This window comes from Myotis davidii, unplaced genomic scaffold (assembly GCF_000327345.1).
Source record: "Myotis davidii unplaced genomic scaffold, ASM32734v1 scaffold258, whole genome shotgun sequence".
Classification (NCBI taxonomy): Eukaryota; Metazoa; Chordata; class Mammalia; order Chiroptera; family Vespertilionidae; genus Myotis; species Myotis davidii.
The window spans coordinates 280,923-294,237 of NW_006289293.1; the positions used below are offsets into that span (position 1 = coordinate 280,923).

The 13,315-nt window shown below is 37.1% G+C and overlaps 1 protein-coding gene across 1 annotated transcript in view; it reads right to left on the bottom strand.

Moving 5' to 3' along the window:
* The window catches only part of DACH2 (dachshund family transcription factor 2), a 452,839-nt gene that overhangs the window by 196,738 nt on the left and 242,786 nt on the right, over nucleotides 1-13,315 (bottom strand). Inside the window, exon 3 of the mRNA XM_006761453.1 lies at nucleotides 1,627-1,785. Coding sequence (XP_006761516.1) covers nucleotides 1,627-1,785 — 159 coding nt within the window. The remainder of the gene's footprint in view (nucleotides 1-1,626; nucleotides 1,786-13,315) is intronic.

Sequence of the window (13,315 nt, forward strand, 5' to 3'; positions counted from 1 at the left end):
TGGGGACTGAAGGGTCCCAGGTTCGATTCCAGTCAAGGGCATGTACCTTGGTTGCAGGCACATCCCCAGTAGGAGCTTCGATGTTTCTCTCTCATGGATGTTTCCAACTCTCTATCCCTCTCCATTTCTCTCTGTAAAAAAAATCAATAAAATATATTTTTTTAAAAAAGAAGAGTTGTTGATTCCACTTTTTTATTGTTATGAGGACAGGAGTGACAACTTCTAAGCTCTACATGTCAAACCATAAACCAGAAGTGTAGAGAGTGCCTGGGAAAGGCCCCTGAGCTGATTGTTGTCTGAATCCAGTGGCACCTGGCAGAGCCATGCCCTGGGAACATACCTTGCCAGAAGCAGGTGTGTTGTCAGTCTGACCTTTAGCTCAGGCGCCAGGGGGTGGATTTCATTATCTAAATCTGGCAGGCACCAGGAACAAACTTCCTGGTATCTTACTGTATAAAATAAATGCACTGTATTGGCTCTGGGTCACTGTCTCTCTATCAGAGGACAGCTGTCCCACCTGGTCCCAGCTTTCTCTACTGTTTTTGTTTCTGTCTCTTTCATTTTTTCAATCCCCCTTCGCCCCTACTCAGGACTCCTGTACACTCTCTAGCCGTGCTGATCGTGGACAAGAGAGAAATATTTATACAGAAGCCCTCTAACTTCTCTCCTTTATGACATGCCTACCTTAGTCAGTCCTTTTTTGACTTCTCATAACATATTTATAACTTTCCTGGCATTAATTTTGTTTGCTTTTGCTTAATTAACATTCAATTTTTATGGGAGATTTCAGTCTTAAGATTCTAACTTCTTTACAGTAAGACACCATAACTTGTTTTTATGCTTAATAACTTATGAATTTCATTAAAATTTGGTGCATATTAAAATATTTCATAATTACTTTGTTGTCTTGATCCTAGGTTTTAGTGAGAGAACAAAAATCTTAGGGAAAAAATAATGGACCCCTTCTCTCAAATTTTCTATTTGTAAAAAGAGTAGGATTTTAGTAAAGCAATGTACATAAGACCTGCTTTCTTACAAGAATAATTCTGTCTTTGACATTTCTAAAAACAGCATCTAAAACAGAATTTGTATACATAAGCAGTAGTTTGATTACTGAGTAATAATAATAGTTATACAGTACTTTACTGCCGGCAGCACTTCCTTTATTATTATTGGCCTCACAAGACCTTCTAATGAGTGGGTATATTTTTATTTCTACTTTGTAATTGTGGACAGTTAGATTTGGAAAAGTTAGCTGACTTCTCCAAAATCAAAAAGTGATGTGAAATTCAAAATATGTGAACTATAAACCCAACTTTACATGACTATAGAAAACATTCTTAACTACTCTGCTACATGTAGCACATACTTTCACTCTGTTACATAACCTTCCAATCTGTCTCAACTCTATAAACCCTATACTTTCACTGGGTTAAGGTTCCAGATTACTCACCATGGTACCACAAAAGCACTGCTAAACCTTACCCTTTTTCAAATAAACTTGTCTTTATCTACCCTTCTGACTTAAAATTTAAAACCCGTATTGAAGAGAAATAGACTAGCATTACTGGCCCAAGGTTTCCATTTTTTTCAATACACCAAGTTTTTGGAGGATAGTATACGTACTATTGGTCAGGAGGTGGTTCTGCTGCAGTGGATTGAGGGTAGGAGCGCCCCCAAGGCCTGGCTGGCTAGCCAGGGCTGCATGAGTAATTCCATGTTGAGGTCCAGGAGCAGCAAGAGGAGACTGCATCTTATCCTTATCCCATGAGTATTCACTCCCACCTAAAAAAACATTCATATGAACATATTGTTATTTGACAACATTCCATGAAAAAGATGGTTAAAAATTCCTTTTTAGGATTATAATTATTAATATTACTTCTTAAAAATATTATTAGACATTTTAAATCATGATTGTTTTCAAAGCTTTCAATAGTCTTGGATTTAACCTGCTTCGGAAAAGACTAACAACTCTCACTAATAATATGGGGCCGCTTGTATTACAGGTAGTCTAAACAAATCTGGAATCATAATGAGTAGCTTTTGAAAGCATTTATCTGTTGAAGGCCATTAACTGAACACTACTGGCTTCCTCCCTATGAAAGAAATGTGCTATATTTTAATGAAGAACAGTTGCTCTTCATTCAAAAAGAATACACTCATTTTTAAGAGTATGATAAAATTCAAAAATATTTAAGAGACTAAATGATCAGTTATTTTGTTCTCAGGTCCAGCCCTCAAAAGGCTAATCTCTTCATACACATCAGGCTTTTGTACAGAATAAGCTGGATAAAATATAAAACCATGGCCCCCAATTTAAAATTGTACTTTCCTTTTCCCATCCATGCTAGAGAGTGAAGTAATGTGTGCATAAATACAGGCTACTGTATTATGGCAGTGATCTAAACTGGTATAGCTATTTCACTTGGCACTTAGCATACTATGGGGATGGAACCATTGCTTAAAACAATATAGAAAACAACCACAGAATTATTTCCTCTCACATACTTTTAAGGAAAAGTCTTTAAACAGAGGGGTACAGGGTTTAATTCCAGTCACTTCAGTTGCAGATAGTCTGGCTCTAGAAAACAGAATGGTTGTGTGGACAGTTCCATCTATATGCTTGATTTGGCTCATTCATCTAGGGGTCAGTGGTTCAGCTCTCATTCTCATTCTGGTATTGTGACAATAATATCTCTACCTGGTTGATTATTCCATATGCTGCCTGAAACATTGATGCTGTTTTGTGGTGGAGTTTTAGCCTGGGAATCTTGGGCACTCTGTACAATATGTGCATTGACTGAAAAGAAAAAGGTAAAAAGAAATAATCATGCTCATATTCCTAACATTCAACATTATACTTATTTTCATTTCCTTGAGTTCCTTTCCAGGCTTTGTTCATGGAGATACTCATTTTAACATTGTAAAAATTCGGTCATGTTGCTTCAGATATCATATTTACTAAGTGTAATGGCTACATAGTAATATACTGAGTTTAATGTACTAAAATTTATTAAACATCAGACTTTGAGTTTGTTGCAATATTTTTACTATTATAAATTACACCATAACAACATTCATTTGAACTATTTCTTTAAAGTCAATTAATTTATGAGTCAAAAAGGTTGAATATTTTTATACTTTTTCTCTCAAGTGCCACATTTACACAAACAGTTTCTAGAGTTGAACATTTTTAAGGAAGTATTTTCAGAGCCAATTGGTATTCTTCCTGAAGATTTAAAATTTATTTAAGAAAACTACCTAGCCGAAACCGGTTTAGCTCAGTGGATAGCGCGTAGGCCTGTGGACTGAGGGGTCCTGGGTTCGATTCTGGTCAGGGGCATGTACATTGGTTGCAGGCACATCCCCGGTGGGAGATGTGCAGAAGGCAGCTGATCAATGTTTCTCTCTAAAAAAATAAAAAGAAAACTACCTACTAGAATCTCTGCCAGGCTTTTTTTTAAAAAACAACAACAACAACAACAACACATGTATTTTTCTTGATTTCAGGGAGGAAGAGGAGAGAGAGAGAGAGAGAGAGAGAGAGAGAGAGAGAGAGAGAAACATCAATGATGAGAGAGAATCATTGATCAGCCCCATTCATTGACTCCTATGCCAGCTCTGGGAATCTACAGCCTCCTAAGCACTATTTCAATACCCCTTGTGTCAAATTGTGTCAAAGTCAATCTCTAATCCAAAATGGGGGTCTTAGAAAGAATCAAGATGGCAGCATAGGTAAATGCTGGTACTCATTGCCTCCCACACTACATCAAAATTACAACCCAAACCCAAAGCAACCATCATCCAGAACTGCCTTATCTGGCTGAATGGAAGTTCTACAACTAGAGAAGTAAAGAAGAAAGTACATTGAGACTGGTAGGAGGGACAGAGGTGCAGAATACTCTAGTATGGCACCCACTTGTGGTGTGTTTTTAATTGGTAGAGATATTTTGGCTTCAGAAGCCTCCCATGAGGAGCAAGGGGTCCCAGCCCCATACCAGACCCCTAGCCCAGGGTTCCAGGGCTGAGAAGAGAAGTATCTGCCACTATGGCTGTAAAAACCAGTGGGAATTGTGGTTGAGTGACATAGAGGCTGCTGGAGACCCAAGTAATTCCTCTTAAAGGGCCCATGCACAGAGTTACTTGGTCCTGTTTGCTCTCTGCTCCAGCACTGGGTGTAGGCATTGGGGGAACCAAGGACATTCAGGGAGGAGCTGGATTATTTGGCATTGGGGCAGGATCTCAGGGGCAGCTTTCTTCTAGCCAGGGGTGCTCAAGGGGGTCATTGTTCCTATGTTAGGACCTCCCCCATCTCAGAGCTAACTGGAAGCCATATCTGAGTTCCCACCAGGGTGGCCCACAGTGTTAGTTCCACTGTGGTGATTCCTGGAGACCATGCCCCATCCAACTTGAAGCCCCAACTAAGCTGTTTACAGCAGCTTTTCCATATGAATGGCCTGTCTTGGCTCAGGCTTCAGCCTTTCTTAAAATCTCTTAAACAAGCAGCAGCTGGCATCAGCATGCTCCACACCTATCAATTAGAGGCCCAAATTCTGGCACTAGCACCAGCCTGCCTTGCTTCACACCTTGGCCTAGTCTGGGGACTTCCAAGTCCAATACAAGTAGCAACCATCTGCAGATTGCTGCGTAGCTCCTGCTGGGTGGCCCAGTTAGTAGCTGACTTTGCACTTACTGGGAGGCCCCAGAGTCAGTGCACCTGGTGGAGAGCTTCAGACCATATCAGATTATAACTCTACACATCCACAAGCAACACATTCAGGGGCAGACTCAGTAAGCACCGAAGTCCCACTAAAGCAAGTCCTGCTCCATAGGGGTGTCTCCTGCACAGCAGTTCTTCCATTGTAGTCACAGCTGGTCCTCCTAGCCGACTGGCCTGGTGGTCAATTCCTCCCAGTGAAGCCATCAGCAATCAAGGTTCAACTACAACAAGATTGTGCACACATCCCACACAGGGGTTCACCTGGAGCATCCAGCTTATGTAACAGGAGAGGTTGAGCCACTGGGATCTACAGGACACCTACTACACAAGGCCACTCTATCAAGTCCAGAAGACCTAGCAGCTCTACATAACATATAGAAAGAAACACAGGGAAGCCACCAAAATGCGAAGACAAAGAAACATGTCACAAATGAAAGATTTGAAGAAATCTCCAGAATGAAAACTAAATGAAATGGAAGCAAGCAAACTACTAGATACAGAGTTCAAAACAATGGTTATAAGGTTGCTTAAAGCCCTAGCCAGTTTGTTTCAGTGGATAGAACATCAGCCTTCACACTGAAGGGTCCCAACTTTGATTCAGGTCAAGGGCACATACCTCAGTTGCAGGCTCAGTCCCCGGCCCTGGTCAGGGCACATGCAGGAGGCAACCAATCCATGTGTCTCCCTCACATAGATGTTTCTCTCTGTGTCTCTCTCCTTTCTACTCTCTCTGAAAATCAATGGCAAAATGTCTTTAGATAGGAATTAACAATAACAACAAAAAGTATGGTTGCTCAAGGCTTTTAATGAGAGCTTTAAAAGACTCAAAGAGAGCTTCAAGAGACTAAGTGAGACTTTCATAAATCTTAGTGAGAATTTTAGACATGAAAAAGGAGCAGTCAGAAATTAAGCATACACTAACTGAAATATATAATATTGTACCAGAATTTAACAGTAGAGTAGAGGATTCTGAGAATCATATCAATAATTTGGAATATGAGGAAGCAAAGAACACCCAATCAGCACAGCAAAAAGAAAAAGGAATAATCCAAAAAATACCAATATACTGTAAGGAGCCCCTTGGACAACTTCAAGCATATCAACATTCACATCATGGGGTTGCTGGAAGGAGACGAGAGGGAGCATGAAATTGAAAATCTATTTGAAGAAATAATGACAAGAATCTTCCCATACCTGGTGAAAGAAATAGACTTACAAGTCCAGGAAGTGCAGATAGTCCCAAACAAGATGAACTCAAAGAGGCCCACACCAAGACACATAATATGAAATTCCAAGGGTTAAAGACAAAGAGAGAATCTTAAAAGCAGCAAGAGAAAAGCAGTTAGTTACCTACAAGGGAGCACCCATACTACTGTCAGCTGATTTCTCAACAGAAACTGTGCAGGTCAGAAGGGAATGGCAAGAAATATTCAATGTGATGAAAAACAAGGACATGCAACCAATATTTCTCTCCTCAGAAGAGCTATCATTTAGAATTAAAGGTTAGATAAAGAGCTTCACAGACAAGAAAAAGCTAAAGGAGTGCATCATCACCCAACCAGTATTACATGAAACGTTGAAGGACCCTACAAAAAATTTTAAAAGGTTGGAGGAAATGGTTCACTGTCTGAAAGCATTCACATTACTGTGCTAAAAAGGAGAGCGAGAGCGAGAGCGAGAGAGAGAGAGAAAGAAAGAAGAAGAAAGAAGAAGAAGAAGAAGAAGAAGAAGAAGAAGAAGAAGAAGAAGAAGAAGAAGAAGAAGAAATATGAACAATAAATGGCAATAAGTACATATCTATCAACAATTGAATCTAAAAATCAAAATAAATGAACAAAATAAACTGATGAATAAAATAAATAAAACCAGAGGCATGGAAACGTGAAACAGATTGACAAATCTCAGAAGTAGGAGGGTGGGGGGGGCAGGGAGAGATTAATTAAAGATCTTATATGCATATATGTATTACCTATGGATACAGACAATAAAGTGGTGAAGGCCTGGGGTGAGGAAGGAACCGAGTGGAGGGGGGCAATGGGGAGAAAAAGGGAGACACCTATAACACTCTCAACAATAAATATTTTTCAAAAATGGAGGCATTTGCCAATATCCAACCAGATGAGTTCTAGATAAGGAAAGACCAGATTTCGTAGCATCATATGTAAGGGCTGAGGAGTCCCTGCTCCTGCCTGTATGGACAAAGATTTTCCAATCAAATGGCGAAGTTATAAGTAGTTAACCATTCAGTTCTTGCTATAAGCCACTCAGATTCCATGCATGGAAGCTTAGAAGGTAGGAAATTTGGTTGAATTGGACATACTGGCTTAATGCACCAGAAATCTTTACCTTAATCATGCTGAGGTTTTGTGTGTTCATTCAAAACAGGCAACTCTCTATGATTACACTAATTGTTCTCTTTTTATACAGATGTTTGTTGTTGTATAGTTATTGGATAAGAGCAGGGAGGCAATTTATGTTTGGTGCATTGACATAAATCAGCATTCACAAATTTGAAATTACAATTAAAATCAATAAGACATTGTTATGCTGTAAAGAGCAGGACTGGTGTGGGAAGGGGAATATTTTAATAAATGATGAAAGTAACCACATTGCAATGCTGAGAATTCTTTACAGTAACATTGGGCCAATAAACATGATTATTATCAGAACATACAAAGATTAAAAAAAACACAATTGTTGAGAAAAATGGAACCACTCCATCATTTTAGCACTATGTTCAAGATATGAATTGCCTTACCATTACAGAACTGTAATTTGTAATATTATAAGTAAAATATCAACAAAGAAAGACATTTGGAAGATACTAAATTATACCACAAATATTAAAATGGTATTTCACCATCACAATAGCAATGGCATACAGCAATACTCAGGCTGAGGCTATGTCCATATTTATTTTATAAATTAAGAATCTTTTAGTCTACATTCAGTATTTAACGGTGGTTTCTGTATTAGTCTAATGTTTTATAATCATATATTCCAAATAATATGGAATATATTTTTTTAATCATGAAAGGATTACAAGGTGTTTTTGTGTGTGCTTTGATGAGAGCTTTAGATTAATTTATCTGAATTCTCATCTCTTTAACCACTGTGTTAAAAATGATAGGAGGGTAGTTACAGGCTGTTCCCATTTCTACTGAGTATGGATATAAGTAATCATCCTATACTCTGAAGGCAACTGAAGAATGTGGGGCATCCTTGATATTTGCATCACAATGGCATAAAATTTCTGGACATATTTTTGTCTTTTGAACTAAAATTATTACCAGTTTTCAGTTTATGCAAACCGACTTATGACTTAGTTTGGAAGTTTCTGTAGCCAAAAAGTATGCATTGCCCTATGCCCCTTTATCAGTTTGTAATAACATGCATTGCTCTTAAATCTATCAAAATAATTCAAAAATATTTTACCAACCTAGTGTCAATCCTTTTTTTTATCACTATGTGAAAGGTTTGGGTATCCACTGTCCTTTTCCTATCTAGGTATCTATCTATCTATCTATCTATCTATCTATCTATCTATCTATCTATCTATCATCTATCTATCCATCTATCATCTATCTATCATCTCTAGATGTGTTAGTTTGCTCAGACTGCAGTAACAAAATACTATAGACTAAATGTTTGTGTCCCCCCTCCCATTCATATGTTAAATCTTCATCCCTGATGTGATAGTATTCAGAGATGGGCTATTTGCAAGTTGATTGGGTCATGAATGGATAAATGCCTTTACAAAATAGACACGAAGAGCTTTTGAGCCCCTTTTGCCATATGAGGAAACAGAAAAAACATGAATGTCTATGAACTAGGAAGGGGGTCCTCACTAGGCAATGAATCTGTCAGCATGTTGATCTTGAGTTTCTAGCCTCCAGAATGGTAAGAAATACATTCATGTTTTTTTTATAAGCTACCTAGTGTGTGGTATTTTTGGCAGCCTAAATGGACTAGGACACCACAGACTGACTAGCTTAAATGGCAAAACTTTATTTCCTAGTTGTTCTAGAGGTTAGAAGTCCAAGATCAAGGTGGCAATAGGTTGAGTTTCTCCTGAGACCATTTTTCTTGACTTGCAGATAGCCACTTTCTCCCTATGTACTTACATAGTCTTTCATCTGTGTGTGCAGATACCTGGTGTCCATTTGCATGTCCAAATTTCAACTTCTTACAAGGACACCAGTCAAACTGGATTAGGGTCCACTATTATGGCTTCATTTTAACTTAAATACCTATTGAAAGAATGTATGCTCACATTCTGAGGTGCTGAAGGTTAGGGCTTCAACAAATGAATTTTGGGAGGAAACAATTTAGACCATACCACTAGAGTATACACCTTATACTGAACCAGGCCATACTAGCTTTGTGAGGGAATCCATCTGATAAAGAGAATAAAACTGCATAGCATTCAACAAGGCATAGTTAGGAAACCAAGTAAGCAGTGGGTTAGGGAAAATAGAGAAACCTCATCAAAATCTTCATCTTTACTTCAAGAAATTGTATTAGGTATAAGTCTAACCCAATACAGTTATAAATAGAGAAAAATAATGTAAAAAGAGCAACAAATTCTGAAGAATTGAATTATTTCAGCTTTTCCACATCAACTACTTATCACTATTTTTGCTCAATGTTTAGTAAAACTAAAGCTACAAAATAAATAGTATAGAGGCTGTCACTGCATTAATGCTATAGATAACTAATTAATTTAATCTTAACTTTTCCAATGAGAAAACTAGAGAGAACTACATTTTTATAAGCCTCTACCTAGTAGAAATACATATTCCTAATTAGAATCAGTGTAAGAATAACAAAGTGATAAATTTACGGGGAAATATTAATTTGACAATGCATTTGATAAATGTCCATTGTCTTAGTTAAAAATTCTTAACTTTGAAATTTTAATATTTTCTCTTTAAAACTATTGTGAAATACTAAGTTCCTCATAGGATTGTTTATGTTTGCTGCTTTGTCTTTGTGGGAGATGTGGCCAGAGGGCAGAGACCTCTGAATCATAGGGTCTTTACAATATACAGAATTTCAGAGATGGTAAGGACCTTTATGTCCATCTACTTAAAATAAGATTTTTAAAGCAGCAGGAGCATAAGATGAGTAGATGAGTAGCATCCAATGCAGTATTTTAATTTGCCAAAATTTTGCCTTCCTATTACTCTTCCCACCCCCATTCTAGTAACAGAATGCTTACTAGGGTCAGGTTTGTAAAAAGTACGGAAAATATTGTGTGTTTAAAAAATGATCATAGGCCTAACAGACTAAAACCTAAAAGTATTTAAAATGGATATAAAATAAATCCATTAGTAAGACTCTGCACACAAATACCAAACACCATGCTTAACCTTGATACTTTCATATTATCAGACTACTGGTCCTCACTTTCTTAATGTGCTTAGCTGTTAAGAATGAGTAAAGGAAGATGATAAAACATTGGTATCACAATGAAGGGTGTCAGGATAATTTTATAATGAGTGTTCATCATCCTTCCTTATGGTTGGTAATCATATATAAAATTATAAACTACTCCTTCTGAGGGTTTGAGTTTCTAAGACTACTGGGTTTATTTTAAATATATTTTATTGATTTTTTACAGAGAGGAAGGAAAGGGATAGAGAGTTAGAAACATCAATGAGAGAGAAACATCAATTAGCTGCCTCCTGCACACTCCATATTGGGTATGTGCCCGTAACCAAGGTACATGCCCTTGGCTGGAACCGAACCTGGGACCCTTGAGTCTGTAGGCCAACTCTCTATCCACTGAGCAAAACTGGTTAGAGAAAAGACTACTGAGTTTAAATGAGTAATATATAAAAAAATAAATGAGTCATATACAAGGATTTCATATTTTCACAAATCTGACCATAATAAGCATTCTGTTATTAGATCTTTGTCTTCTGATTCAAGTAGGGCATATCTTTTGATGTTTAAGAGGAACAATATAGAAGGAGTTGCTATTATAGATTGAAAAGCACAAATGTAAAAGTTATCTATTATGAGAAAATGTAAGTTAATTATTAAATACAAAAAAACGGGCTTGGCTGTGGAAAGTATAAATGTCCATAACAGCTGTCTTTATTTTCTGCCTTCTGTAGCTACAACAAAACACATTACTCTGATTATTTGAAAATATGGACCTAAATTGATCATGTTCTCACTAATCTTATATACATAAGGCACAGAGCAAGCAGCCAAATGGGAAGCAATCAACTTCTATGTAACATATGGCCTAAGTCAAGCTTGTTTTCTCATTCATAGAATATTTTGTTTAACTAATGTCCTAGCTAAATGCACATTGCTTGATGAAACTAAATAGCATGTAACCTTTGGTAGTAAAAAAAAATTAAGTCATAATTAAACCGGTAAATGCTTCACTGCTTTCTTTAAATAATAATAATATAGTGTGTGTAGAGAGAGAAAGAGAGACAGACAGACAGAACAAAAAGAAACAGAGAGACAGAGAGAAGAAAACTAATTTACGGTTTAGAACATTCCAAAATATTAATACATGAATAGAGAACTAAGAATATGTGTTCAGATAATGTTAAAATTACAAACATTGCCATAATATATTTTGAGTTGGTTTTCTTATATGTATTCACAAAATAGTATATTCATCAATATTCTAGATTGATGCAGATTGGTAATGAAAGCATGTACTGTAGCTGGAATTTAAACTGATATTTGTAGAAAATACATAGCAAGTATTCATCTAAAACTATTGAAGAGGTCTTCTTTAAAAAAATAAAAAAATAAATAAAAAAAACAGTTTGTCTTTTAACAAGTCCCATCCTAGGGCTATGTGGGCTAGGAGTTTCAAGTTTCTTCAGAAATAAAATAATGGTTCATTGCTGGGCCTCTACTGATGCACTCTCCAATACAGTAGCCACTTTGCACATGTGGCTATTTAAATTTAAATTTTCATAAATTAACATAGAATAAAATGAAAAATTCAGCTCCTCAGTTGCACTAGTCTCATTTCAAGTGTTCAAAACTCACATATGGATAGTAACTACCATACTGGGAAGTGCATATATTGATAATTTTCTTCGTTGCAGAAAATTCTATTAGATAGTGCTATTCTAGATTATAAGGGGTCACTGGTTAGTTTTTAGTAAAACAATTTACTGCAACATCTTCAGTTCAACATACCCAATAATAAATAGACTATTAATCAATTAAAGAGATCTAGCTCTTTTATTCTCTATATCTGGAATTTGTAAAATTTGTTTAAATTGCAAAATTTTGAGTTCCTAATGTGTCAGGTGCTATTCTGTCTAATAAGTATCACTGCCATCTCTTCACCTTTTTGTTCCCTGCTAAAATTGTGAAATTCCTAGAATATATTTTGTATTGGTTTGATTTCCATTCACACTGCCACTGCCTTCATTTGTACCCTCATTCCTCTTTCATTTGCACTATCTCAAGAGCCCCTTAACTGACTATTCCTAATTCTATGCTCTTCTCTGAGTAACCCTTGTCACTATGGGGGAGGGTGGGTAGGTGGGAGGTAATTAACCAAGGACCCTGTATGCATATATGCATGGCCCAAAGACATAGACAATGGGGTGACAAGGACCTGGGGTGGGAGGCAAGAGTGGGCTGGAAAGGGTCAATGGGGGAAAAAAAGAGACATGTAATACTTTCAACAATAAAGAATTATTTTTTTTTTAAAAAAAAGAATAGAGGCTAGCTTTTGCTCATCTTTACATTCCTAGTGTTGGTAGTGTTACTAATGTGGAGTTATGTGTACATTAGTCAACTCAAATGTTTGCTGAATAAACTTAAAAATGGACAATAAAATAAAGAAGATGGATTGTCAGAAAGGAAAATTGGAAAAATGGGTGGATAGGTGTGTGTGCAGTGGGGGTCGGAGGGAGAGGGAAGGACTGAACAGAGCAGTATCCAGAAAGCAGGAATATCTTGTTTCCATGCTCATAAAGTTTACATGCAATAAACACTAGTAGTGGAGAATGAATATAGACCAGAATGTTCCACCACTGTTCTATCAATGAATCAACATTACTCTAATTAAGAAAATAACCATCTCTACACTTTTATTATTACCACTAGAGGCCTGTTGCACAAAATCATTGCAAGAGTAGGCCTTCCTTCCCTAGCTGCCGGCACTGGCTTCCCTTTGGCACCCAGGACCCGGACTTTTCTCACAGCCCTGGCTTTGTCTGAAAGGTCGTCTGGTCTAATTAGCATATTATGCTTTTATTATTATAGGTCATCATTATGATCATCATCACCATCATCACTCTAAAGGATATAGAGTCAAGTCCAAAAGTTTTAAAATAGAATAGTTACTGTAAAAGTTTATAACTTGGATTTAATGGAAACTGTTGCTTAATAGTATCTACACTAATAAAAGAGAAAAATGGTAATTGGTGTACAACGCTACCCTTTTCATTGGCTAATCAGGGCTATATGCAAATTAACTGCCAACTCAGATGGCAGTTAACTGACAACAAAGATGGCGATTAATTTGCATATGTAGGCACAATGCAGGGAGGCGAAAGGGAAAGCAGGAAGAAGCCCCCTGCCACTGACAGTGATCGG